Source organism: Stigmatopora nigra, chromosome 14, assembly GCF_051989575.1.
Source record: "Stigmatopora nigra isolate UIUO_SnigA chromosome 14, RoL_Snig_1.1, whole genome shotgun sequence".
Classification (NCBI taxonomy): Eukaryota; Metazoa; Chordata; class Actinopteri; order Syngnathiformes; family Syngnathidae; genus Stigmatopora; species Stigmatopora nigra.
This window is the reverse complement of record NC_135521.1, coordinates 12482120-12509362: the sequence shown is the minus strand read 5'-3', so window position 1 is coordinate 12509362 and position 27243 is coordinate 12482120. Positions and strand designations below refer to the sequence as shown.

The 27243-nt window shown below is 38.4% G+C and overlaps 1 protein-coding gene across 3 annotated transcripts in view; it reads left to right on the top strand.

The window, feature by feature from the left end:
- The window catches only part of kdrl (kinase insert domain receptor like), a 63130-nt gene that overhangs the window by 4602 nt on the left and 31285 nt on the right, over positions 1-27243 (top strand). For 2 of the 3 annotated variants that reach the window (XM_077733076.1, XM_077733075.1), the window contains exons 2-12: positions 5362-5452; positions 9336-9547; positions 11673-11800; positions 14915-15068; positions 15162-15298; positions 15370-15541; positions 16157-16277; positions 16354-16523; positions 20024-20180; positions 24185-24296; positions 25886-25994. In XM_077733076.1, the coding sequence (XP_077589202.1) occupies positions 5362-5452; positions 9336-9547; positions 11673-11800; positions 14915-15068; positions 15162-15298; positions 15370-15541; positions 16157-16277; positions 16354-16523; positions 20024-20180; positions 24185-24296; positions 25886-25994 (1563 nt within the window). The remainder of the gene's footprint in view (positions 1-5361; positions 5453-9335; positions 9548-11672; positions 11801-14914; positions 15069-15161; positions 15299-15369; positions 15542-16156; positions 16278-16353; positions 16524-20023; positions 20181-24184; positions 24297-25885; positions 25995-27243) is intronic. The other variant, XM_077733077.1, reaches the window with a different exon arrangement.

Here is a 27243-nt window from a genome sequence, read left to right as displayed (position 1 = left end):
TTAAAATTTAAAGATGTGTATTATTTTTTTAAGTTGTTATTGAAAAAAAAGGCAACAAAATATAAATATTCTCAAACAGTCAACTCACATGATGATATTTTCCTGGCTGACAAAGTGATGTGGCCCCATCTGGCTCTAGGCTGTATGGTTCAATATTTTTTCATTCATTTTCTGTTCTGCTTATCCTCTCAATGGCAAACAATGAGCGGTAGGCGGGCTACACCCCACATTGATTGATGCGACAAACATCCATATACCATATATAAGCACGATTTAGAATATTCAACCAGCCTACCATGCATGTGTTTAGGATGGGTAAGGTAACTGAAGTACCTGGGAAAAAAACCTATCCACCCACGGGGGGGAACCTACGGGGATTAAACCCTCAATCCAAGAACTACATGGTAGACAAGTTAACCATTTCCTACCCTGCACAATGTCTCCATAGCTTGTTACAATATTTTATGATTACATTATAGTTGTCCTGCATCGTATCATCATTTTGCTTCAAACTGGAGGATGTTTCCCTGGTTATGCGCCTAAACAAATAATGTAGCTTGTCGTTTTACTAACCCTTTATTAAAGATCTTTTCAAAGGACAATTGACAGCTGATCACAGGTATGACATACCATTAAGTACTGGTTTGGACAGCTCTGGCCTAAAGGTACTAACTTGGGCTGAATTTGAGGCAGGATGTGTATTGCTGTTTGCTACCATTCTTCTAACAAACATAATGGTCGGACAATTTTTTTCCCCTGCATTGACTCTTCCCTCTTTTGTTAGTCCTCTCAGTCGAAACAACATAAACCCCCGCGCCCCCTCCTTTTGCGTAAACCCTTGGAAATAACTGAGATTCCGAAACAAAAGCGTCATGAAGCTGCATTGTTCAATTCACCTTGATGGCGGCATTGGAGACAATGGATTAAAGGGGGGTGACACAGAGTCAACATATTCTTCTTTATTCTTTACATTTCACCAGTGATAGTCTTCTCATAGACTATTAGAGTGGTTACACAATCTTAGTGCAGCCTCATAATTCTTCTACTGAATATATTCCGAGTCAAAAGTCTGTATTTCCTGATCGAGAAAGTGACGGTTCATTATTTTCCGAGCATTTAAGAATGAGACATAGTTATTGGCATTGTTGGGAATTGGAGTGGCTAACACTTCTGGTGCATCTCATTAAAAAGCGTTGTAAAACAACAACAAAACAGACGGGACATTCACCAAGAATTGCAGACAATTATTGTCTGTTTCTTGAGCACTGACGTCTCAAGAGTATATCTGGAGCTGGGACGCAAAGTGAAGCAAAGGTCAGCCACCCCTCTTTGCTTGCCCTTCTCCGTGTTTGTTCCTCTTCTCTAATGAGAAGCAGCTTTGGGGCTCTTTGAAGCCACGCGATAAGCCCGATTTTTTGGCATTTTCTTTAAAAAAATGCGGGGCACACAGCTGTCGCGGGGTGTCTGGAACCTCGTGGGGGTGAGTGCTGGCAGCTCAGGAGTTCAGAGTGTTGAGAGGAAAGTGCCGTGTATTTTCTTTGGTTCCTTAGGTTAGCGCGCACTCATCTGTAGCCAGTTACACTCGGCAATTGATGAAATGAGTGAGTGCAAGTCAAGGTCAAGTTACTTTTTTCGGTTCGGTTACGTACGCGTACAGATGTCTCATTCTTGACATATGTTGCATTTTTCTCCCAGCGGGACAACCACATGTGTTCTTTTTGCTAATTGTTTGAGTTGCGCTTACAAAACTGTCATAGTTTAAAAAGTAAATATGTGTGACTGGGGTTTAAACATGAATTTTTAACATTGAACTTTTGACAGCATCAAATGATTTTTTTAGTGCTATAGTTATTTTGCACAGTGAATATTTGTGACGGACTTTTTGTGGCTGAATTTTTTTGGAATATTCTTTGCACCCGGGTGATTTTTTTAGACGTTCTTTTGCAATTGAATGCTCTGTGACTTAACCTTTCATATTTGACCTTCTTGACCAATTTTTTGCTAGTTCATTTTTTGCAACTGATTTTGAGACTGATTTTTTTGTCAACCACATTTGGTGTGACTGAATTATCATAAATCACATTTTTTGCAACCTTATTTTTTCCCAACAGAAATTTTTGCAGCACAATTTTTTTGCAAATTATTTTTTCTTATCTGTTTTGTGACATAAAGTGCACCAAAATATTTAAAATAACGACTGAAATTTTTGAGGGGAATAGATTTTTTTTGCCTAGTGCTCATTGATGGCTGTGATAGGCTGCATCAATCCTTGCGACTATTGTGAGGATAAGCGATTCAGAAAATGAATGAATGAATATAACCATAATGAAGTTTTTTTTTTTATTCCTAAAAATTTGGGCAACTGATTTTTTTTCTGACAATATTTTGTAATTTGAATGTTTTGTGACAAAAATTTAGCACTAAAAACTTTGTTTCCTACTAGTTTTTGCAGCCAAATCGAAATAATACCCCAACTCCGATGGTGCTGAATAACTCCAATACATTTCCTCCCATTCTCTGACCAATCAAATAGACACTGGTCTTTTTCACACGCGGCAGCAACAACATTTTTTTTTATTAACTAGTGAAAAGTATGTTCACTCATTGTTCTCAAAGATGAGAAATCTTCCTTTCCGCACATGAAAGCCCGCTTTATTCTTGCACAAACATTTTTTTCATCCGTGCGCCCTTGAACATTAAAATAATTATGAGGGACTATTTTCGAGGAAAACCTCTGGTGGGTTTCCGCTACTGGCGTTGGCACGGTCAGCTGTTTTTCAGCTGGACAGCTGTACTGCATCACACAATTTGGGACAAGTGCATGCGTGTGCATGCACAGTGGGGCAAAAATGTATTTAGACAACCACCATCTGTGCAAGTTATCCTAAAAAATCGAAAAAATTAGAGAGGCCTGTAATTTTCAACATGGATAAACCTCAACCACGAGAGACAGAATGTGGAAAAAACCCAGAAAATCACTTTGTTTGATTTTTAAAGAATTTATTTACAAATTATGGTGGAAAATAAGTATTTGATCAATACCAAATGTTCATCTCAATACTTTGTTATGTACCCTTTGTTGGCAATAACGGAGGCGAAATGTTTTCTGTAGCTCTTCTCAAGCTTTTCACACACTGTTGCTGGTATTTTTGGGCCATTCTTCCATGCAGATCTCTTCTAGAGCAGATGTTTTGGGGCTTTTGTTGAGCAACACGGACTTTCAACTCCCTCCACAGATTTTCTATGGGGTTGAGATCTGGAGACTGGATAGGTCACTCCTGGACCTTGAAATGCTTCTTACGAAGCCACTCCTTTGTTGCCCTGGCTGTGTGTTTGGGCTCATTGTCATGCTGAAAGACTCAGCCATGTCTCGTCTTCACTGTCCTTGCTGATGGAAGGAGATTTTGACTCAAAATCTCTCAATACATGGCCCCATGCACCAGTGGTCTCACACCGGTCCTCAAAGGGCTGCAGTGGGTGCAGTTTTTCATTCCAACTCAACAAGGATACCTTTTGCAAGTGCAATCAGTTAATTAGAGCCAGGTGCTACTTATTTTAAAGACACCTGATTGGTTAAAATGTCGGCACTGGATCGGTTGGAACAAAAACCAGGACCCACTGCAGCCCTATGTGGAACCGGTTTGAGACCACTGCTTTACACAGATCAGTCGTCCTAGTCCTTTTGTAGAAAAACAGCCCCAAAGCATGATGTTTCCACCCCCATCCTTCATAGTTGGTATGGTGTTTTTCGGATGCAATTCAGTATTCTTTCTCATCCAAACACGAAAACCTGTGTTTCTACACATTTATTTTGGTTTCATCTGACCATAACACATTCTCCCAGTCCTCTTCTGGATCATCCAAATGCATTCTAGCGGACCGCAGATGGGCCTGGATGTTCTTTACACCAAGCGTTTTATCTATGGCAGATTAGGTCTTCCCAGCCTAGTGCAGGTCTACAATTTTGTGTCTGGTGTCCTTCGAGAGCTCTTTGGTCCTGGCCATAGTGGAGTTTGGAGTGTGAGAGATTGAGGTTGTCGACAGTTTTCTTTTATATCGATAATGAGTTAAAACACATGCTATTAATACAGGTAACGAGTGGAAACCTTCTTGGACCTCGTTAAAAGAAGTTAGACCTCTTTGAAAGCCAGAAATCTTGCTTGTTTGTAGGTGACCAAATATTTATTTTCCACTCTAAAACAAAAAAAAATAAAACTGGAAATCAATTCTTTAAAAATCAAACAATGTTATTTCCAGTTTTTTTTCCCACATTCTGTCTCTCATGATTAAGGTTTACCCTTGTTGACAATTACAGGCCTCTATAAACGTTTCAAGTAGGAGAACTTGCACAATTTGTGGTTGACCAAATACCCTTTTGCCCCAATGTATATTGGTCTACATGTGGGTCCCAACTTGTCAGACCTATTGTGTAACTATTTTCATTCTCGATTCAAGGTTAGCGATAACGGCCCTCGTGTGCTGACAGTTGACTAAGTGAAGTTGTTTAGTCAAGTGGACGATGCTCTAAAAATGAGGCAATTTCATACGTGGGGTTGTGACCCTTTAGGGGAAGCACACTGTGTCCAAATGCGGGGTACACCCACTTACGTTTTTCACATCTGTGAGAACTTGTGATGAAAAATGAATAGTGTGAAGTGGACTCCAGGGGAACATCACTGCATATTAGAACTGCCTAAAGTGCCTAAAGAATTTTACTGGTGGATTAATTGCTGATGTTTTTGCCCACTAGTTGACAAATAGGTTCCTTATATAAAGCAGTGCCAGTGGCTGAACGCTTTGCTGATCAGTCTCACATTTCTGAGATCGAGGTTCCAGAACTTCCTGTGTGAAGTTTGCATCCTCTGCCCGGGCATGCATGGGTTTTCTCCGAGTACTCTGGTTTCCTCCATCATTCCAAAAACATGCATGGTAGGCCCATTGAACACTCTTAATTTATATAGTATATAAGTATAAGTGCGAGCATGAATGTTTTTTCCATCTCCTTGTGCCTTGGAATTGGCTGGCCCCAATTGGAGGTGTCGCTCAACTTGGGCTCATAGTTGGCTGGGAGAGGCTGCAGCACCCCCTGCAGCCCTGCAAAGAAATGCAAAATAAAATGTAATAAATAGGACTAGATGAGACTATAGTTTGTTTTTACAATATTTTTTAAAACAAATAAGACCATTTACCATTAACTTCTTGCATCACTGCCAGCCCACCAGTCAATTTGACTTGGACGTCTGTCAACATCAAGGGCAGTTAAGTGGTTTAAAACATCTGACTCATACTTTAACAATCTGACTCCTCTACGATGTTTTTTTTATTTTTATTTTTTATATCAAATAACATCCATATCTGCAGGACAGTCGGTGGAAGAGCACTTGCCGAAAATATGGCCCTTTGAGTATTGGATCGTTCTCCACCGAGGTGACCCGCTTCATCTCATGTGCAGGCAAGTGCCAAGCTATAACCGTATTCTTCTGCTCGGTGACCTGATAATGTTATGGGCTCGGCGCATGGGGGTTGACATTGCTAGTTTGCATGGAACGAGCGCTAAGAGGCCAAAATTTCCTACTCTCTTGGGCCTGAGCGAAACATGATGGTGCCTGTGAAATTTCAGGCTTTACACGGGCACACGCAAGCTTTGTCATCAGCAGTGGTCAGGCGAATTGCAAATAAAGTGTGAATGCAAATAGCCACAATACATACCCCAATTGCCACAACACAATCCCCAATTCCCCCAACACAATCCCCAATTCCCCCAACACAATCCCCAATTCCCCAAACATGAACGCAAACACGGCAACATGAATCCAAAAATAAAAGCACATGGACAAAATTCCACAGAACTTGAAATTATGACTACCGTTCTTGTTGTAAAAGTTGTTGTCAGTGTTAATATGTGAGTAAATTCCTGTAACATGCATTTTCAAGATTTTCCCCACCTTTTTTTCTTCATTCAAAAACAAATGATTATTGAGCCACAGACATGACCTAAATGTAAAAAAATTAGCTCATGCACATGATCAAATAGTTCATGCATAATTTACGAGCTGCTATTTTTGGTGGTTTGTTTACTCAGGTCAGGTGTATTATATATATATGTATTATATATATATATGTATTTTATATATATATATATATATATATATATATATATATATATATATATATATATATATATATATATATATATATATATATATATATATATATATATATATATATATATATATATATATATATATATATATATATATATATATATATATATATATATATATATATATATATATATATATATATATATATATATATATATATATATATATATATATATATATATATATATATATATATATATATATATATATATATATATATATATATATATATATATATATATATATATATATATATATATTCACGTTGCAGGTATATTTTCATTCATGTTGTGGGAAGAAGTGGTTCAGGGTTGTGGCAATTTGCATTGGTGTTTTCTTCTTTTTGCAAATCTTTTGGAGGATATTTGTCGGCCAAGACATTGGAAATGTAAAAAATACCTCCAAATTCATAGCTAATCAGAAACGAGCATTGGAGCGGAGATACTGCATCTCGTTGGCCTTTACCATGTAGTTGCACTGCACTCCGTGTGTTGAATTTCAACTCAGTACCTTTGACTTCTGCATTTCTCCATTCCTCATTGCCTCCCAAGTGTCGAGCCCATTAGAATGTCCTTTTTTTATTTTAAGTACTTTTATGACAATAAGGCCCAGGGGAACTGAACATTTGATGGTGGTCCAAAATGTATCAGTCTTTAGGGCTGTTGAGACCATTCGTATCTCCCAGCCTTCATCCTTTGCAGGCCTGCCAAGAATGTCCAAGAGCACATACAGTACGCGTGTAATGCAACGCTTCCCTATAAGGCTGTATGCTTGGACAGCTGTCCTATATTTTCTTGTCGTCTGTCACTGGACAAGCTTGTTTGACCCAAAATTCCGGGGTATGCCAGACATGTTTGATGTTCCTCTGGGAAGCCTTTAATGAGAATCCTAAAAGCGGGTATCGTGTGGAAGGAATGCACAAGCTGATGTTCCCACGTGAAAGTTCACCCTATCAGATAAGTTGAAATCGAGCAATATTTGTCAGGGGAGGTAAGGGGCCGATTTGGCAAAATTCCCATGGGGTTACTAGCGCTGCCATCCTGAAATAAAAGGTGTGAACGTTTATTGCCTGCTGTGACACTACGGTCGCTTAAATTAGAGGTTGTCTGAAACGTGTTAATCATTTAGGGGATTATTTAAGTCAATGGCTGCTGTGGACATTACTTGTAAGTCAGTGGTGTCAAAACACGGTTTTGTGCTGGGCCAAGTCATAGTTACGGTTTCTTTCAGAGAGCTACTACGTCAGTTAACCAGGCGGCCACAACTAATCAATAAATGAACTGACACCTTTTATGATAGTCGATAAATCATTTATAGTTATTAAGATTTGTGAAAATCCTTTTTTTTCCACCTCTAAGTAGGAAATCTATTTAATAAGATGCTTAACGTTGAAAAATAAAATTAAAAAGATAAAAAACCCTATCCATGTATAACTTATTTTAACATTTTAGCAGGAAATATGAGGTTGACACATGATTTCGGACTGCACCCTTGGTGTGGTACTTTCACACCGGTACTACAGTCATACCTCTACTTACGAATAATAGGTGAAACTGAAAGTTTTAGGTTATCCAATTTTTTACATGCAAATGACTTACTCGAGATAGGAAAAATGATTATTTTATGTACCAAGGCAGAAGAAATTACAAACTAGTCTAGCCATCAGTGAAAAAGTAATTACCCCGTTTGTTAAATCACCATTGCTTTCCAAAAAGAAATAAAAAGGCTTGTCTTATGTTTGCCAAAAAACATCTTTATGATTCTCCACACTTTTGGAAAAACATTCTCTGACAAATGAGTCAAAAGTTGAACTTATTGGAAGGTGTGCAACCAAATACATTTAGCGAAACGATGGCAGAGCATTCCAAAATAACACTATACCAACAGTGAAGCATGGTGGTGGTCGTGTAATGGTCTGGACCTGCTTTACTGCCTCAGGACCAGGACGACGTGCTGTAATAGATGAAACAATGCTGTCTACCAGCGAATTTTGAAGGATAACCTTCAGTTTGTGCGCTAATACCTCCATCAGTGCTCTTGGAGCATGCAGCATGACAACGATCCAAAGTACACCAGCAGGTCCACCTCTGAACAGCTGAAAGAAAACAAAGTTAAAGTGGTCAAGTCAAAGTCAATGTTAGTAAAATAATTTAGATACTTGCTGTCCTAGCTAAGTCTGGAAAAGTAAAAAAAAAATGCACACATTTACTTTAAATCTGGATTACGTTTAAAAATATGAATTGTTTATGGCTCTCCCAAACAAAAGGTTCCTGACCCCTGGTGTAGGGGCTCCCTGCCACTGATACCTAATTCAATTTGAAAGACCACTGATGGCCCATTGGAATCTACTGACCTCAATAGCAGGCAACAGTTTTAGTAAATAAATAAATTTATACATTTTCAAAATCCAATCTTTTCCACCCATTATGGTCTTCCAAAAATGCTTGGGGACATCCCTAATAAATTTAATAATACTTTTAACAATAAGAATAATAACCACAATAAAATGGGGAACATTAATTCCTTAAGATAAAACAATCATAATATCATTATATGTTATCATTATATGTTACTTGACTTCAGTGTGGGTAGGCATGGGCTTGATTCCTGCTAGTGGCGGTATGATTGTGAGTGCGAATGGTCTTCTGTCTCTCTGTGTGCACTACGGCTGACTGACGACTGGTCTATGGCGTAGTCTTCCTTTCGCCTGAAGTCAGCTGGGATAGTCTCCAGCGCCCCTTGCAATCCTTATAGGATGGGCAGAACAGAAGATGAATGAATGAAGTAAATCAAACAAAATAGAAAGAAAAACCGAAAATAAAATACAAATTTAGATTTCAAATCAAATGTCCAAAAAATGGTGGGCTGATTGGACACTCTAAATTGCTCCCAGCTATGAGTGTGGCAGTGAAAGGTTGTCCGTCTCCTCGTGCCCTGCAATCGACTGGCCTCCAATTCAGGATATCGCCCGTCTCTGGCCCAAAGTCAGCTGTGATAGGCTCCAGCACTCCTGCGACTCTAGTGAGGATGAAGCCGTTCCGAAAATTATGGAATGAATAAATAATACATTTAAATCTCTAACTTTAAAGCGGTTCAATGAATGAAAGAATGAATGTTTCTATTCAACATTTGGAGAATCAAACACCACCAACCCTTCTTGTCCCCCATCAGGGGCCATGGGCCACTGCACTGGACCCTCCCAAAACCTGTGGACTCCCGTCGTCTGCTTTCCTGGGAGGGCAAGAAGGTGCGGGAGTGCTTTTCCCAACCCGGGTCCAACTGCAGCGAACTGACAATCCCAAACTTGAATGCAAGTCACACGGGGGAGTATAGCTGCAGCCATTCCAAAGGGCACGCCACGTCCACATACGTCTACGTCACAGGTGAGACGTCGCCAATCGGCAAATGTGATCCCTTGCGCTCAGGGGCCTTTTCGTTTTTCAGTGCCTGCGTTATTCCACCAAGTCAAACAAACGGAGGCAACTGTCCTACCATGAGAAAAGCCGAGCATGGATAAGAATCATTTTTCAAATGTTTTGCTTTGTCGGTTTGTTTTTGTCAAGGTCATGTAAGAGCCCCGATGAAAGACAAGCGAGGTTCTCACAAGGTGATTGGAATCTACTGAAGCCGGTCCACAATCTCGTCTTGAGAGACTGGAAGGGAAAAATGGGCAATGGGGGGGAATTAAATTCTCTCAAATGTTATCTGCAATAAGTTTATTTGGGTTAACTTCAGTTACTTTAGGATCAATATCATTCTTCGAAGGTTTCGTATTGTTTCAATTAAAAACAGTGGTGTCAACACTATGGCCCGAGGGGCCATCTGTGGCCCGTTGCTCTGATTGTATCGGCCTGCAGCAAATAATTAGAACCTCATTGAATATGGCCTACAAAAGAATAATAAATACAGCCTAAATTCTGTTATTTTAAGACAAAATAGAGGTAGTCACTTAATTCAAAAGCCTTTATTGTCATCATATAACAAAATTGGAGGTGCTACTCCAAGGTTTTCAGTGTTTTCCCAGTAAAAGAAAAAAAAAAACCTGTTCAAATTCTCGATTTTGAACCACTGGATATTTTAATGCCTCTGAAAACTGCTGTTAAAATCCCCTTATAATGGATAGGGTATCATTTAATCAATCAATTGTGGTAGCCTTATAATTGGCCATCAACTCAACTTCTACTTTTGCATGCACTCTTTTAAAATTTTTAAAGAGAAAAGTTATGTCCTCTTCAATAGATTTATTTTTGTGTTGTGTTTATGTGCATTGGGGGAAAAGTACTTGGAAAAAGGTTGACTTTAAAGACTTAAAGTCAAGATTCTGACTTTATTTTCATATTGTGACTCAATATATTTCAATCTGAATTCCGATTTTAGTGTCATAATTTTGATAATAATGAATAAATAATACAGTAGTGAGTGGTTAGCGAGTCAACCTCACAGTTCTGTAGTCCTGGGTTCAAATCCAGGTCGGTCCAACTGTGTGGAGTTTGTATGTTCTCCCCAGGCCTGCGTGGGTTTTCTCTGGGTACCCGGGTTCCTCCCATTCCAAAAACATGCATGGTTGGCTGATTGGACACTCTAAATTGCCCCTAGGTACGAGTGTGCCATATGCCCTGTGATTGGAGATTCAGGGTGCCCCCCGCCTCTGGCTCGAAGTCAGCTGGGACTGACTTTAATATCATATTTCATTCAGATATCTGACTTTAATATCACATTTCAATCAGAAATCTGACTTTAAAGTCGGAATACTGAAAATAAAGATAGATTCTTGGTCATCATCAGTCAACGTCAAATAGATTTGCCTACCATCAATTTTCTTTTAAATCCAAGGAAATGAAGTCACAATTCTGACTTTGAAGTCAAGATCTTGGCCACATTATTGTTTTCTTCGTTGGCACTAATCTTCTTCTGTATATTTATTGACCAGCATTTTTAATGACAATTCAAGAAAATTTGTAGAATTATGAGAATAAAGTCAAAATTCTGACTCAAATCTGAATTATAAATTTAAAGTCAGAATATTGACAACAAAGTCAGAATTTTGAGAATCCACCATTTTTTTTTTTTCTTGTCAACCAAAAACGCTAACTGATATCTTGGCCACCTTTTTTTTCCAGGGGGCCTAATCGTCCTCTATATATGTATCTATGTGCATTTTTAATGATAATCTAAGCAAATCATCCAAATTCTGAGATTAAAGTCAGACTATTAATAATAAATTACCACCTTTTCATTTTCTTCGGTTGGATTAAGCCTCTTTCCTTACAAACAAGCCAACTAAAACAACTAAACGTTTGATAGCTGTGCCTTCAGACTAAACACATTGAATCTTTGCAATGTTCTTCACACAGCCTTCTGTTTAGTCTGAATGCCATTCATACAGTCTTTTATCTATTGTCATAACGTCCAAATTGTCACCTATCTTTGAAGTCATTTCCTGCATTTAATGGCGTGGATGGCAGACGACAGGTTCAACTCTTCTTTTTGCTCTCATCGCTCCTGTAGATCCAGAGCAGCCGTTCGTTGAGCCGTACGATGATACTCCTTACATCCAATTCATACAAAGACACGAGACCAGTCTTGTCATCCCCTGCCGCACTTCGTCCCCAAGCACTGTTGTCACTCTAAGTCAGGTAAGCTTCACACACTTTGGGTTCTCTGCAGAAAACCAATATAGACTGGAATATTAGCACCTAATCGATTAAAATAATAACCGTGTTAATAGTTGGGGATTTATGAACGCATTTTCTTGACCACAGCCAAATGCCCTTTCTTTGAGCTTTTCAATTGCAAATATCCATTTTAGAAGTTGTACATTTTATATTTTTAATTTTGTCAATATAATATTTTTTCTGTTTTTGACATTTGTAAAAAAGAAAAGGATAAATATGCTCTTTTTGTTCATTCATTTGATAGTTTTGATTCCTTTGATATGTATTTATAAAAAAACATGATCTATTATTTTTTTAATGTAAAAAATTAAAAGATCTGTAACTGTATGTTTTAAAAGTATTAATTAATGTATTCATTCATTCATCTTCTGAATTGCTTATCCTCCAAAGGGTTGTGGCGTGTACTGGGGGTAATCCGAGCAATCTATGAGCATCAGGTGATACCCTGAAATGGTGGCCAGCCAAACGCAGGGCACACGGGGGAAATTTTAATTGCAAAAAAATGTGGTCACAAAAATTTGGTCCCAAATAATGGGTGTTCCAAAACTTCGGTTTCATTACATTCCCTAACCCTAATTGAACAGCTAAACCTTATTTATGGCGGCTTGGCGGATGTGTCGTTAGCGTATCGGCCTCACAGCTTGGGGGTCCTTGGGTCAAAGGCAGGTCGGTCCACCTGTGTGGAGTTTGCATGCTCTCCCCAGGGCTGCGTGGCTTTCCTCCAGGTATTCTGGTTTCCTCCAACATTCTCAAAACATGCATGGTAGGTTGATTGGGCACTTTAAATAATGAATTTTATTCACAGTAGGCCTGAATGATGTCTCATTTGCACTCCGACATCACACTGTGCACCTGCCCAATACTCACTTCATAGAACATGTGATAATTTCATTATTAGAGGTCAATGTTTGCAGTTTGAGTGCATTTTTTTTTAAATTAAACACTTTAGGCTCTCTTTCAGGCCTGACTTCAGTGACATAAACAAGCAGTGACAGCTGCTCGTTAGGTGATTTTGATTTAAAATTTGTTTTGGCACAATTATGCCTCAATTCAGTGCCCTTTGGTGTTATGGGATGGACCTGACATAATTGAGCCTCCAAACTCATTGCACAGTGAACATAACAATTCTACAGTAGCTTTAAGGTTCTTAAGGTAATGCTGAATCATACAAAAAATGACGAACTCACCTCACTTATCGCTAGTAATCCGTTGACAATCCTGCTTAAAGTTTTTTTATCGCTGGCCATTGTCACGTGTATCTGTCATTTCCTCATTCCTACAAAATATGTCTTCAAGATACCCACGACAAGTCTCAGGGGAAGCTATGGGAGTCAGCCAGTCTGCTTCCACCATGAACAGGAAAGTGTTTCTGCTCGGAATAGAACCTGCAGATAAATGTTTCTTTCGGGAAATGTGGGACAAAACCTGTACATATGGTATCCAGTGAGAGGAAATGACGAGGTAACCTACCCTGAGGACTCTAAGTAAGATTTTCCTGGGATGCGGCAGTCCGGACGCCAGTGAACTCATGAACTCGGTGGCCATCAGTACCTTTGAGTTCCCTGTCAAGGCGCTATTTGTGTCCCCGATTTTTGACAGCGCAACTTTGTGCCTACTTATGGGCAAACAAGTTGTCCAAGATGGAACAGATAGCAGTGCTACGACCTTCCTGCTATTGCTAAATCAACGATGGTCCTCCTTCCTGCTCCCTTTCCTTCCTTCCCTGACAACTCAACTACTGGCATCAGAACAAGGCAAAACAAAAACGCACATCCTGTGATCCAGCGTTTACGTAGAAATCACTGGCCACATTTACATGCAAGGTTATATATGTAGTCTTCCAGAATTGGCTGACTTTTTGACAAATATTTTGTGACTCCGATTTAAAAAAATGATGTGTTTTCTATTACCTAATGTTTTTAAGGAAACCACTTACCACCTATCTCAATTTCCTCTGATCCAGAACCATGCACATTTTCACAAGCTGCAAAAGGAATTTGCTTCCAATTATCATCTAGCCCAAACAGAAGGCTTGGGTTCTAAAGAAAATATGTGGTGTCCATTTATTATTTTGGTGACAAACTCAGCATTAAAAATAGCAACTTGTGAATACATTACACTGGTCTACAAGCCAAATGCCTCTTGGACATAGTGGCTAGACTTTTCAAAATTTGATCCCTCAAAAAGAAAATGAGGTGAAAAGTATTATTTGGCTAACATTTTTGAGATACAGTATGTGGCCGAAATTTTGAAGCACTAAAAAGTAATTTTTAGTTATGGGTGATTTTTGTGATGGCAATGGACAAAAGCAGTGGTGTTTTGCCTAAAAGGACCTGCGCAAATATCCTAGGGATTTCCTGATCTCCTAGTTGCCTGCAGTCGGTCAAAGCTATAATTGTGTTTCCGGTGGCTGTCTAAAGGATGAATAGCTATGAGGCTAGCACATTTGAAGCTTTTGAGTAATCAAACTTTAACTTTAAGGCCCCATATGGCGGATTTTGACACACAAACTAAATGATAAAATCGGGCTGCTGAGTATTTAAAAATAAACGATCAAACTCACACAAATCCATAGGTAAAATTTTATCCAAAAAATCCTTTATGTAGTATTGCTGTCAACTTTCTTAATAAAACGATGATGTCACGAGGGTGAGGGAGCCAGCAGAGGGCATATGGCTCCAAGCAAACACGAGTTGGTTTTATAATGGAATAAAAAATATAAAGTGAGTCCCGAAAACATTCCTGGTCTACATTATCCGTGATATTTGAGGGATTACTGTATATGCTTTTTTTAAAGGTCTCCAAACCAGTCCTCGAGGGCCACTGTGGGTGCAGGTTTTTGTTCCAACCGATCCAACACAATCATTTTAACCATTGAAATTTCAGCTGAAAAAAGAAGCACCTGACTGCAATCCATTGATTGCAGTTCTAGGATACCAGATTAGTGGCAAGATTTCCTCTTACAGGTTGGAATGAAAACCTGCACCCACTGCAACTCTTTCTGGAATAGTTTGGGGACCACTGGCCTATTTCTACAAGGTTGATTAGCCTGGATCTGTACATTTTTATTTGCAGCTCCCACCTTCCTCAGAGAAGATTGTCCATCAATGGGACCCAAGGGTAGGATTCTCAATTCCCTACAACCCTGAGACCGTTTACAATATGTTAATCTGCTCCACTGTGGTCAATGGTGGTCACTTCACTTCCATGTACGTGCCCAGGAGACTCTGTGAGTGTGTTGTCATTTCAAACTGATTAAAAAGTTGCGCCTAGCTATCTCAAGGAGGTGTCTCACCTTCGTGTGTCTTTTCCATGTCTACAGCACTTTTTCTCGAGAACGTGACCATCACTCCGGAGCGCGTCAGACTGCTCGTTGGTGACACGCTCTTCCTCAACTGTACCGGAGTGACCACCTTTGGTGAAAGAATCATATTTACATGGGACTTTCCCAGAAAGAGAGTAAGACGGTCAAGCTTCTGCGTCGTATTTTAGCCCAACGTTTTGCCTGATGTTTTTCTTTCTGTCTTCAGGAAAACCGCCATTCCACTAACAAAACCAAAGATAGCACCGCTCTTGCTTTTACAATGAGTAAAGGCTTAGTTTTGTCCAAAATTACAATGGAGGACAAGGGCTTGTACCACTGCAAAGCCGAAATCTCACCTACTAGACATAAGAATGCTACAGCAAAAGTTATCGTTTATGGTAAGGATGCGATGGTTCCAAGATGGAAATATCCTGTTTCAATAGGAATTTTCTCGGCATCCAATTTTTTTCGCAATAATTCTCTTGCAAATATTATACCATTATTTACTACTTCTAAGTAAGACAACATTTTCATTCATTCATTCATATTACATACCGCCCATCCTCAAAAGCGTTGCGGGGGTTGCTGGAGCCTAACCCAGCTGTCTTAGAGCGAAAGGCAGTTTATACCCTAGACTGGTCACCAGTCAATCGTAGGGCATACAAGAAAAAAGACTATCCACAATCCCAATCATATCGCCACCAGCGGTAATGGTGCCCGCGCTTGCCTGCACCGAAGTCAGGCGAGGCGGCAAGACAACATTTTTGGAATCTAATTATTGTGCACCTAAATTGATGTTGAATATTTCTTGAGTGACTTTGTAGGCTGATTTTTTAGCAACCAAATTTAGTATGATTTAATTATTTTTGACTCAATTTTGCCGAAAAAATTCTGTAATGGAATTCCATGTTGAAATAATGGCACAGATTTACTAAAATATTATTATGTGGCATTACACTGAATGTCAGATTGTTGTAGTTTCAAGATTGTAAGATTTGGATTTTCCGTTGCAGAGCACCCGTTCCTCAACATCTCACACAAACACCAGCGTACAGTGGTTGTCAAAGAGGGGAGAAAAGAGTTGGTTTTTGCACCTAAAGTCAACGCTCTGCCACCACCAGATATGCTATCTTGGCAAGTGGTCGTCGCAGAAAAGAAGACAGCAGTCCTGCTTTGTGTGTATAGACTGAATTATTATTATTGTTCGCAGGTTTAAAGATGGTGAACAAATCCTGAAAAATTCCACCTGCTACAAGATCTCAGGTTTCAATTTGGTCATCTCTGATGTGAAGCGGAATCATGACGGGGTCTTCACTCTTAGCATTGGCAATAGATTCCACCGACTGTACAGGAATATGAGTTACACTTTGGAAGTTGAAGGTAAGGTCTCATCTTGCAGTAACCCCCCAGAATACAGTGGTACCTGTACAATGCTTACTTCCGAAATATTCGGGTTACTTTTTCAGGTTAATTTGACTGTTTTTTTTTTTTTTTTTTTTTTACAAACAATCACTTTATTTCCTTTGTAAAATGTATAGATCATCATCTCATCTCATATTCTGAACCGCTGTATCCTCATTAGGGTCATAGGAGGTGCTGGATCCTATCCCAACTGACTCCGGGCCAGAGTTGGGAGACACCCTGAATCAGTGGCCAGCCGATCGCAGATAGATCATCATAATAATAAAAAATAAAGTTTATGATAATCTGGAAAAAAAAATGTTAATGGTAGGCTGATTGGATAATCTATATTCCCCCTTAGTATGAGTGTTTGCATCAATGGTTGTCGGTCTCTTGCACTGCGATCGGCTGCCCGCTGTTTCAGACTGTCCCCTGCCTCTGGCCGGAAGTCAGCTGGGATAGGCTCCAGCACCCCCATGAACCTAATTAGTATAAAGCGGTTCAGAAAATGAATGAATGAATACTGTGTTTGGTACGTTTCATTTGCCATCATGTTGCGTTCCCTACCTCTGTCTTTGTGCCCCTTTAAGTCTGTGTCACCTGGTTTTGGGGATCTAACGATACCAAGCACAAATCTGCTACCTCTGCAATTTGTTTCATAATTGTTATGACTCACAATACCTCTGGATTAAGCAATATATATTAGATTACAGATTGTTGCCTGTCTCAGTCAAAATGGATGAACGCCTTTCACCATCAATAGCAGCCAATGATTTAATACTTAAAAAAATAAATATATTTATAAAACTAGATCTTTTATACCTGACGCTGATCTTCTAAAAAGGATGAAATCTAGCCTAAGTTACGATCATGTAATTGGATCAGGGCAATTCCTAGAAATAAGTTTTCTTTTGGCTAAAACTCAAAGACCCAGCTTTCTTTTTGGTGGCCATCATATGACAAAAATCCAATGATACAAATACAATCCACCAGCTAAGCAAAAAAGTAAATGGTGGACAACTCCTAATGTTCAAACGTCGTAGGACTTTGTAACCCCCGGACCCTATGTATTGTAGGAGTATTACTATGAGAGGAATTTTCGCGCTTGTTGATTCCAGTGCGGGGTTGATGTCGGTGACGCGGCAGCTGTTGTTGATTAGCAGGCCTCTTTAGAAGGGGTTCGGCGCAGCGTGGAAAGACGCCACAAAAACGCTGCGGACAAAGCCCCCCCGAGTTCATAGCATTTGTTTGCATCCTCACCATGTGTACATTGTGCAGAAAAAAAGACAGGCGTGGAGTTTCACCATCGGGTCGATGCTTGTCCACATCAGTTTGAGTCTGATTACGGGACATTTTCAGAATGACTCCAGAGCATTCTGCAGTGCCAAATATGAGCAGGGAAATTTATAGCACTTGGGGCTCATGTTGCATTACAAAAACTTGTTGGAGTGACATAAAATGAAGCCTACATATAAACAATGTGGTCAAGCGATTCTGCGATGATTTATGAAAGTATCACAATTTTGTTTATCAGATTTACCAAAACAAAGTCTAACTCAGTCGTGCGCTGGGGGATAAAAAAACTAGTTTTAGGTCTAATTGAATGGACCTAGTTTGAACTAGAAACTATATTTTAAAAAGTTGACTAATGCAATACTTTGCAATTTTAACTTTTTTACAAAAAACAAGGACATCACAAATTTAGACAATGATTTTTATCTAACTAATCTTTTGCGACAGAATTTTGGATCCGGTTGTGTCAGCCTCACAGTCCTGTAATTGAGGTTTTGATCCTAGATGGGTCCTCACTGTGTGGAGTTTGTAAGTTCTCCCCAGGCTTGTGTGGGTTTTCTATGTGTACCCCAGTTTCCTCCCACATCCGAAAAACATGCACGGTAGACTGATTAAACTCTCTAAAATTGCCCTTAGTAATGAGTGTTAGCGTGTATGCTTGACCGTTTCCTCGTGCCGTTGATTGTGCCGTTGTCTCCTGCGATTGGCTGGCCACTGATTCAGGGTATTCCCCCCTGGTACCCATAATTGCCTATTATAGGCTCCAGCACAATAATTCATTTTCACATTTAAACCTTGGTACAGCTCAGTGTGTTCAACCAGCCTCCCATGCATGTTTTTGGGATATAGGAGTACAATCCGGAGTATCCGGAGAAAACCCACGCAGGGACAACAAGCAAACTCCCCACAGGAAATTTCAGAACCCACATGGTTATATATATATATATATATATATATATATATATATATATATATATATATATATATATATATATATATATATATATATATATATATATATATATATATATATATATATATATATATATATATATATATATATATATATATATATATATATATATATATATAGATAGATAGATAGATAGATATAGATATATATATATATATATATATATATATATATATATAGATATATATATATAGATATATTTATATAGATATATATATAGATATATATATATAGATATATATATATATATAGATATATTTATATAGATATATATATAGATATATATATATAGATATAGATATATATATATATATATATATATATATATATATATATATATAGATATATATATATAGATATATTTATATAGATATATATATAGATATATATATATAGATATATATATATATATAGATATATTTATATAGATATATATATAGATATATATATATAGATATAGATATATATATATATATATATATATATATATATATATTCATATATATATATATATATATATTCATTTACATATTTAAGTATTAACTAATTCCCTGCCATTGACGGCAAGAGATGTGATATCCATTTTGACTGGAAGGGATGGAAGTTAATGTTCAATCAATGCCAGTCAAATTGTATTGTATTGTACATATTTCGCCGTAAATGGCAGTGAAACACGGCTTTCTATGGCAATTATTGAGTTAAGATAGCAAGTCACAAAATAATCAATGAGTCATGGAAAAAACAAATATACAACAGGTTTTGTAACATATTATATATTTTTTCTTTTATTGGAACAAACCTTGCGACAGCAAAAAAGAAAAAGGAAATCACAATTTATCACATAATGTGACCAAAAGTATTTGCAGTAGTTTATTTATCTAAAATACATCATTTTAACAATTTGCAGCCTTATTTTGGTGCAGCAAAACTTATTTGTAAAAAAAGTGATTGTTCTTGTTGTTTTCATTGCTTTCTTTAAATCACCCTTTTATATGATTAGATAGAAAATAAATATTTTTGGATCTACTTGTCCTCTCCTCACAGTCTACTGGACAAAAACAATCACTGCTGCCTCCATAGCGACAGTTGTTGCTCATTAGAGAATAGTTCTAAAATATATAAAAATTCTATTTAAAAAAATGGTTCGGAAAATGAGGTGAGATGAGATTAAAAAAAACAACTATAAAAATGTAATTCTTTTTTCCCCTGCCAGTGAAACCAAGTATTTTGGAGGCTAAATTAGCCCCAGTTGAAATCCAGCCTTACATTTTTGGCAAGAGGCACCGGCTGATCTGCACGGTGGACGGGAGGCCCACGCCCAACATCACATGGCTGTGGCAGCCCTGCCACGCGGATCCCCTTCTCAAACGGTGAGTCATGCGTTTAGCCCGGAGGTAGGGAACCTATGGCTCGGAAGCCATATGTGGCTCTTTTGATGGGTGTATATGGCTCTACGCTAACCTGTGTCCTAAAATATGGGTATCGCTGGTGAGAGACCTAAGTCCCGAACACACCAATGGGAGCGTCACACTGCAACTGTGGCGCCGACATGATCTCTAGCACCTTTTTAATCATACATTTTCTTCATTAGACTCTTCTGCATTCATACTTTCATTGATACTCATTGATTAGCAACAGCTTAAAATGTTCTCAAAAGAATTCAGACACTTTTTTTATTTTCAAAGTGGTGAAATTATTAATAAATGCACAGGTTTTCATGTATTTTTACTATTAAATTCTTAGTATGACTCTCAAGGAATAATGTTTGAAAATAGGAATTATTTATGGCTCTCTTCGTCAAAAAGGTTCCCGACCCCTAGTTTAGCCCAAAGTTTCCCGAGGCTTTTTGAGCTGAGGCACACTTTAAAAAAAAAAAAACAATATTGGAATAAATAAATCCTTAAAATAAGTAAAAAATATAACTCAATATGGAAAGAAATACAAAAATAGGGAAGAGATGAAAGCATAGAGACCTACAAATGAAACTGCGCAATAATGGCCCATTGGTTAAACTGGAGCATCTTGTCAGAAGGTGCCAGTTGTTGAAAGATTTCTGAGAGTGGAACATGAAGGTGCAAGTACTTTATATGCAGCATGTATAGAATGCATGGCACTAATTAAGTACTGTATTGGGGTCGACTGCTCTCAAGAGACATATATGTAAAACAAAACTTTCTTAGCACTAGTTTTTGTTAAAATGCATCATTTTTTTAAAATGTTTGAATTTATTCATTTTGAGATAAGCATGGTAGTGATAGGATGAAAAGCAATGAGATATTCAATGGGCCTTTGTTTGAAACAGGTTATGGCAACACTATATCCCTCATTTTATGAGGAAAATATATTGAGTGTTTATGGACTCAATTTAATTTTAAAATACATAAAACATAGTTATCTAAAACAAAAAAGAAATGCATCTACTTTCCGAATGACTAATCTAAAAGTTTTAAAGAATGTGAAGAAAAAGCTAAAAGTTAAAACAAACAAACAAACAAAAGACACAGAAGTGGGATGGGAGTTATTTTGACTGGGAGAAGGATTGGATTTGGAGTCATTCTATGAGTGGGATAGGATAGGATTACATTTTTCCTCAGGGTTTGTATGGAATAAGACATTTTCTCTGAAAATCGGAGGGAATCCTCTCCCGACTCATGCCATAGTCCATACGTCTGTTAATTTCATAATCGAGTAGTTTACAATGACACAAACATCCTTAATCTGCCTTTACAAATTCAGAGTATTGTGGCTCACATAGTGTCTCACAGTTGCATTCAGGCCACCTTGCATTAAACGTAAAAAGCAATCACAGAACGTAGCACATAAATCAAAAGACCATTTGAGGTCAACCCCCTTGGATCCAAAAAGGAAACTACGGGGAGATATATTAGCACCGAGCTGCTGCAGAATCCACTCATTCTTTGTGTGTGATGAGTGAGTGTTGCTGAATAGCAGCCGGCCAGTGAACCCACAAACAAGATGAACATTCTCCGAGATATGTGACAGCGGGAGATCCGCCAGTCGGAAGATTGGCTAAACAATGGGCCATTAGCCTTGGCTTATCAGGTACCATTAACAAAAACAACACTGGGCGCAGAAAGAGGTCAGGCTTCACTTGCCTCGTCAACTAAATGTACATTGCCTTTTGAAAATTTTGATTTGCGAGCGGTTTTCTGGATTTGCTGCAATAGCCTGATGGATTTTTTTGTCAAAACAATAATACAACAATACAATCTGCTAAAAAAATACTCTTGACATGTCTTGATTAGATCGAAGCTCATTATAATGCTCACATTTGACCGACACATCTCAGACATCCAGAAAAAAGTCCCAACCAGGAGTTGAGTCTAGGGTGTGCAGGGGTGTTAACTCATTGGCATACAAATTAATTTGATCCTTTAATCACAGCTAATCCTTCCTTTCCTGGTGGGTTAGCCATCAATGGCAATGAACTAGTCAAAAAAAATAAATTAAACATGAAAGTAAAAACATTTATGTTGGTTAACATTTTCAATGTGGTGCCCCAGCGGATAAGTGGTTATTGTGTCGGCCTCACAATGCGGGACCTGGGTTCAAATCCAGGTTTGTTCGCCTGTGTGGAGTTTGCATGTTCTCCCTCGGCCTGCATGGGTTTTCTCCGGGTACTCATGTTTCCTCCCACATTCCAAAGGCATGAATGGTAGGCTGATTGGACACTCTAAATTGCTCCTAGGTATGATTGTGGGATTGAATGGTTGTCCGTCTCCATGTCCCCCGCCTCTGGCCTGAAGTCAGCTAGGATAGGCTCCAGCACCCTCCGTGACCCTAATCAGGCTAAAGCGGTTCCGAAATTGAGAGATATTTGCAATTTCAAGTGTTCTTTTGGTAAATTAAGATAACCGTGGTGAGGGGTCGGACAGTTAAAAAAAACCACGGCAGGCCATTAAAACAATAATAATAATAATAAATTTCAGAGCGCACAAATGGCCATCAAGTGGGATTGCGATCAACCTTTGACAGGGAGGTCTCTTTATGGGCAGGTTAAGAAGTTATCAGCTGTCCCCTGGTGACCACCAAGGTCTTAGCGTGGGCCTTATCTCCTCTGAACAGAGGACGTTGGCCTTTCCTGTTAAAGGTGACGCACGGCCGGCCGGGCCCTTCCTGTCGCGGCCAGCGTTTCCTCCTCGGTCTCTCATCTAAGCAGCTCGATTGTTTTCCAGACCAGCCTTGTCTTCAACTTTTGTCAAATCAGATCCAGTAGTTTTTGGCACCATGGTCCTATTTGGCTGTTGTAAATAAAACTGTTGGGCAAAGATGTCCTCTGAGTTGGAATAATTCCTTTGGATAATCACAGATTATAGTAGAACATCGCATAATGTCTGAAACGTATTTTTGGAGGATTTATCAGCAGGGCTCATTTTTAATTTAAAGATTTGATTTGTAATTTATTGGTTGGTTACTACTGATTTTGAAACAAAACAAAGTTCCACGTTGTTTTTTTCGTTTTATTTCTTGTTCGAAAGTGACAACTATTGGAGTAATATGAACCATCGAAAGAATTGAAATAGTTTGACATTAGAAGCAATTGGCTGCCACAACATCTTATACTTGTAATTTCTGTATTTAGAAAGCATCAGGTTCTCATCAAGATATACTTATTTCTTTTTCCAAATCGAATCATTAAATATTTTGCATTTACAAAGACAGGCATATTAACTTCCTTATAATATTGACTGTAATAATGTACTTTTGATTCATACAGTACCTCAGAAATGCCACTTGTGATGATTTTTCTTAAGATTTTCCCTTCAAAGTAACACATTTGTACTCCCTATTAAAACCATGAATTTTTCAACTGATTTTGATCTTCTTCTATAAATGATTTGCTTTGGCCCGATTTCCGATCTCATATTTGTGTTAGGGAAATCCCAAATTTTTATACACCTGGATTACTTTGTAGCTCGTAGGTCTTTACTCATTACCTGCCATTGACAGGGATAAACGTAACATTTATTTGACCTGGCAAGGCTGGCATCGAGCGATCATGTTTAACTGGCAATAGACATCTTATCTAATTTGACCGGGGGGCTGCAACAATCTCTCCAAACCTTCCTAGGCAAAATTCATTGGACGTTTATCGTTGTCAATGACAGCCAATGAGTTAATACTTAAAAAATAAACTTGATAAATCCATTTTAAAAACTGGATTGTTTTCCCTCTGTTCTATAAACAAATGGTTTGATCAGACCAGAGTTCAGATCGTGTGATTTGGGGCATCCTTACGGATATTTGCTCGACTACCATTCCTTTAATCTGGATAATAAATATATATATATGGTTGAAACAATGTATATTTGTTTTCCTCACATCTACATTTGCATTGTCGCCTCTTTCACAGCTGCATCATTTACACAGAGCCAAAGGTGGTCCACGTCACACAAAAGGGAAAGGACACAAATTGGATCGAGAGGATTAGCACCAAGTCTGAATTGTTTCAAGGGAAAAATAAGGTATGTGTTTGGGCATCTATAGCTCTCAATGGCATTTGGAAAAAATCCAGAATTTTTTCCTTAGAATTCAAGTGTCAAATTGGTGAGCCGGGGTCCAGATTCGCTACATCGTTTTGTGCGGCTGGCAAAAGTTAGTCGTGTGTTGACCACGCATTTTATTATAAAAATGAAGTGAAGTTTATAAAAGTATAGAGAATATATAAGCTTTATCTTTCTTTTTTAAGAAAAAAAAGTAAATAAACATTTTTGGCGGCACGGTGAGCAGAGGTTAGAACATGGCACACGGTTTTGGGATAAAGGGCTTGTCCTCTAGTGTGTTCCAAACTTTTTGGGTGAAGGTTGCAGGTTTCTTGCTGTGCCTGTGTTTGTTTTCTCCAGGTAGGTCGGTTCCCTCCCACTTCTCAAAAAGATGCATGGTTGGTTGGTTGAACACTCTAAATTGTCCCCAGCATGAATGTTTATTTGTTTAAATGTGCCCTGCGACTTATTCTGGCTGTCACTTGCATGTTGCTCACAGTTGGCTGGGATAGGCTCCAGCACCCCCACGGTGCTTGTGAAGATGAGGAAACAGAAAAAAAATGAATAAACATTTTTTTTAAATTTAAAATAATTATATTTTTTTTATGTTTTTTCTTTTTTTTTTAAATATATTTTTTTAGCTGAAATTTAATCAATAAATGACACAAAATATTTCGAAAAAAATTCCAATGTAAATCCAAAAATTAATCATTCATTTTCCGTACTGATTATCCACACTAGGGTTGAGGGGCTGCAGGAGCCTCTCCTAGCCAACTGTGGGCAATAGGTGGGGGTCTCAGCGAATTTAATGCCAGCCAATCACAGGTAACGAATGATCTAAAGTTTTTAACTAAACAACCATGCATGTTTTTGGGATGTGCGAGGAAGTCGGAGGTCTCACACGTCGGAACACACCAGAGATTGAAATTGTGAGGTGGATGTGCTGATCACCACTGAACAACTAAAAATAAAGAATACTTGTTAAAATATATAATAGCTTTTTTCCCATTTTTATATGAAACACAATGATAAAAAAAATGAAAAGTAAGTTTTTATAAAATATTTTTCCAAATTTATTTTCATTCATTTTCTGAACCAATTTATCATCACTAGGGTCGCAGAGGTACTAGAGCATATCCCAGCTGACAAGGAGACGGACAACCATTCGCTCTCACACTAATTTAGAGTGTCCAGTCAGTCTACAATCCATGTCTTTGGAATGTGGGGGAAACCCGGGGTACCCGGAGAAAACCCACACAGGCCCAGAGAGAACATGCAAACTCCACACAGGTGGACGGAATTAGGACAAAATGAATGAAAATCATTTTCGTTTTTTTTTTTTCGATCCTACTTAAAACGAATTTGATGTCCATCGCCGTCCATCACAGGCCTTACATCATTTTCCTCTAATTTGGTCCGTATGTGTCCTTTTCAATTCATAAGCACGCACAACTATAAATTCCTTTTTATTTTATGAATGGCGAGCTGTAAATACTTGACGCTACAGTGCCCGCTTTGTATTTTTTTTGTTTTGCTTTGCTGCAATTTTGTTGTTGTTCCTATTCATTCAGACTCTGAGTACGCTAACGATAGGAGCGGCTAACGTCTCAGGAAATTACCTTTGCCTGGCCCAGAACGAAGAAGGCAAAAGCATCATGACATTCCCTTTTTATGTTAGTGGTAAGTGCTCCGTCGATAATAACTCAATTAATACCAGATGTTCGGTATTCCGGGGAAGCGCCTATAATAAGCAGAATAAATTAGCATGTTGAGTCTATGACGTGCAATAAAGACAACAGAGGGGGGCATTAATTGAAACCATGTGACTGATTGGCTTCGGGGTCGAACCTGGCGAATGTAGGTGGAGCAGCTTAATGGCACACCTGGAAAAAAAACTGACATTTTTTTCCACTACAAGCAGGTAGTTCCATTTTCTAGGTGGGTTTATAACGGTCAGCGCCTCTACTATGAGAAATCAGCTTTTTGTGTGCATCTGATTTTCTACCACTAATCTAGAACCACAGATACAAGACATTCACTGTCAAATCATTTACTGCCATTGACGGCGAGTGATGTCCAACCCATTTAAAATGGGACGCTACCTTCGTAGCCAACAGTTGTCTCAAAGTCGATCAATTTATATATATAAAAAACCACTCAAGCCACCTGGCCGCCCCCAGCTAAAATTAAATTAACAATGAAAATAAATAGGTAACGGATTGGTAAATAACCTTATTTTTATGATTCCATTAGTCAACTGGTCACTGATGAATTGAGTGACAAAATCTGAAATTTTATACTGGGGGTCGTATTTCCAAGACGAATCAAACTGTCCTCCAAACATGACGATGGACGGCAAGGAATTACGCTTAAAAAATGAGGACAAATTGTCAGAACAGCTGTCTTTTGTTACGGAACACAGCATGTGAATAAACAAGCAGATTCTGGTCTCCCCATGATCGTACCGCTGCTGCGGCACCGTCAGCGCCACTGCGCGCCAACATGCTTCCAATTATGGATGATGAAACAGGAAATAGCATTTTGAATGCAGATTCAAAATCCATACAATGCTGGAAAATTGCACTAAAACGGGGTAAAATCCACTTCCTAGCAGCATTTAATGATTAAATACAAACTCTGAAGCTTAAATACAAACAGGAGCCTTTCAGATATCAGAACCGGGCCCGGAAGACGACATTCCCCGGGAATTTCATACAATTTAAATATTACTTAGGAATATAGCCATATTTTACTCACCAAAAATCCTTTTTTAACTGTACACAATATCCATCCTCCTTTCTTTCTTCCTTTTTTCTATCACCATCGAAGCTAATGCTGAAAGTCGAGCCTGTCCTGTCGTATTTATGGTATATTCCGTTTTGAAAATGGCTTTAAATCAACAAAATATATTCGCTCCAGATACAATTTG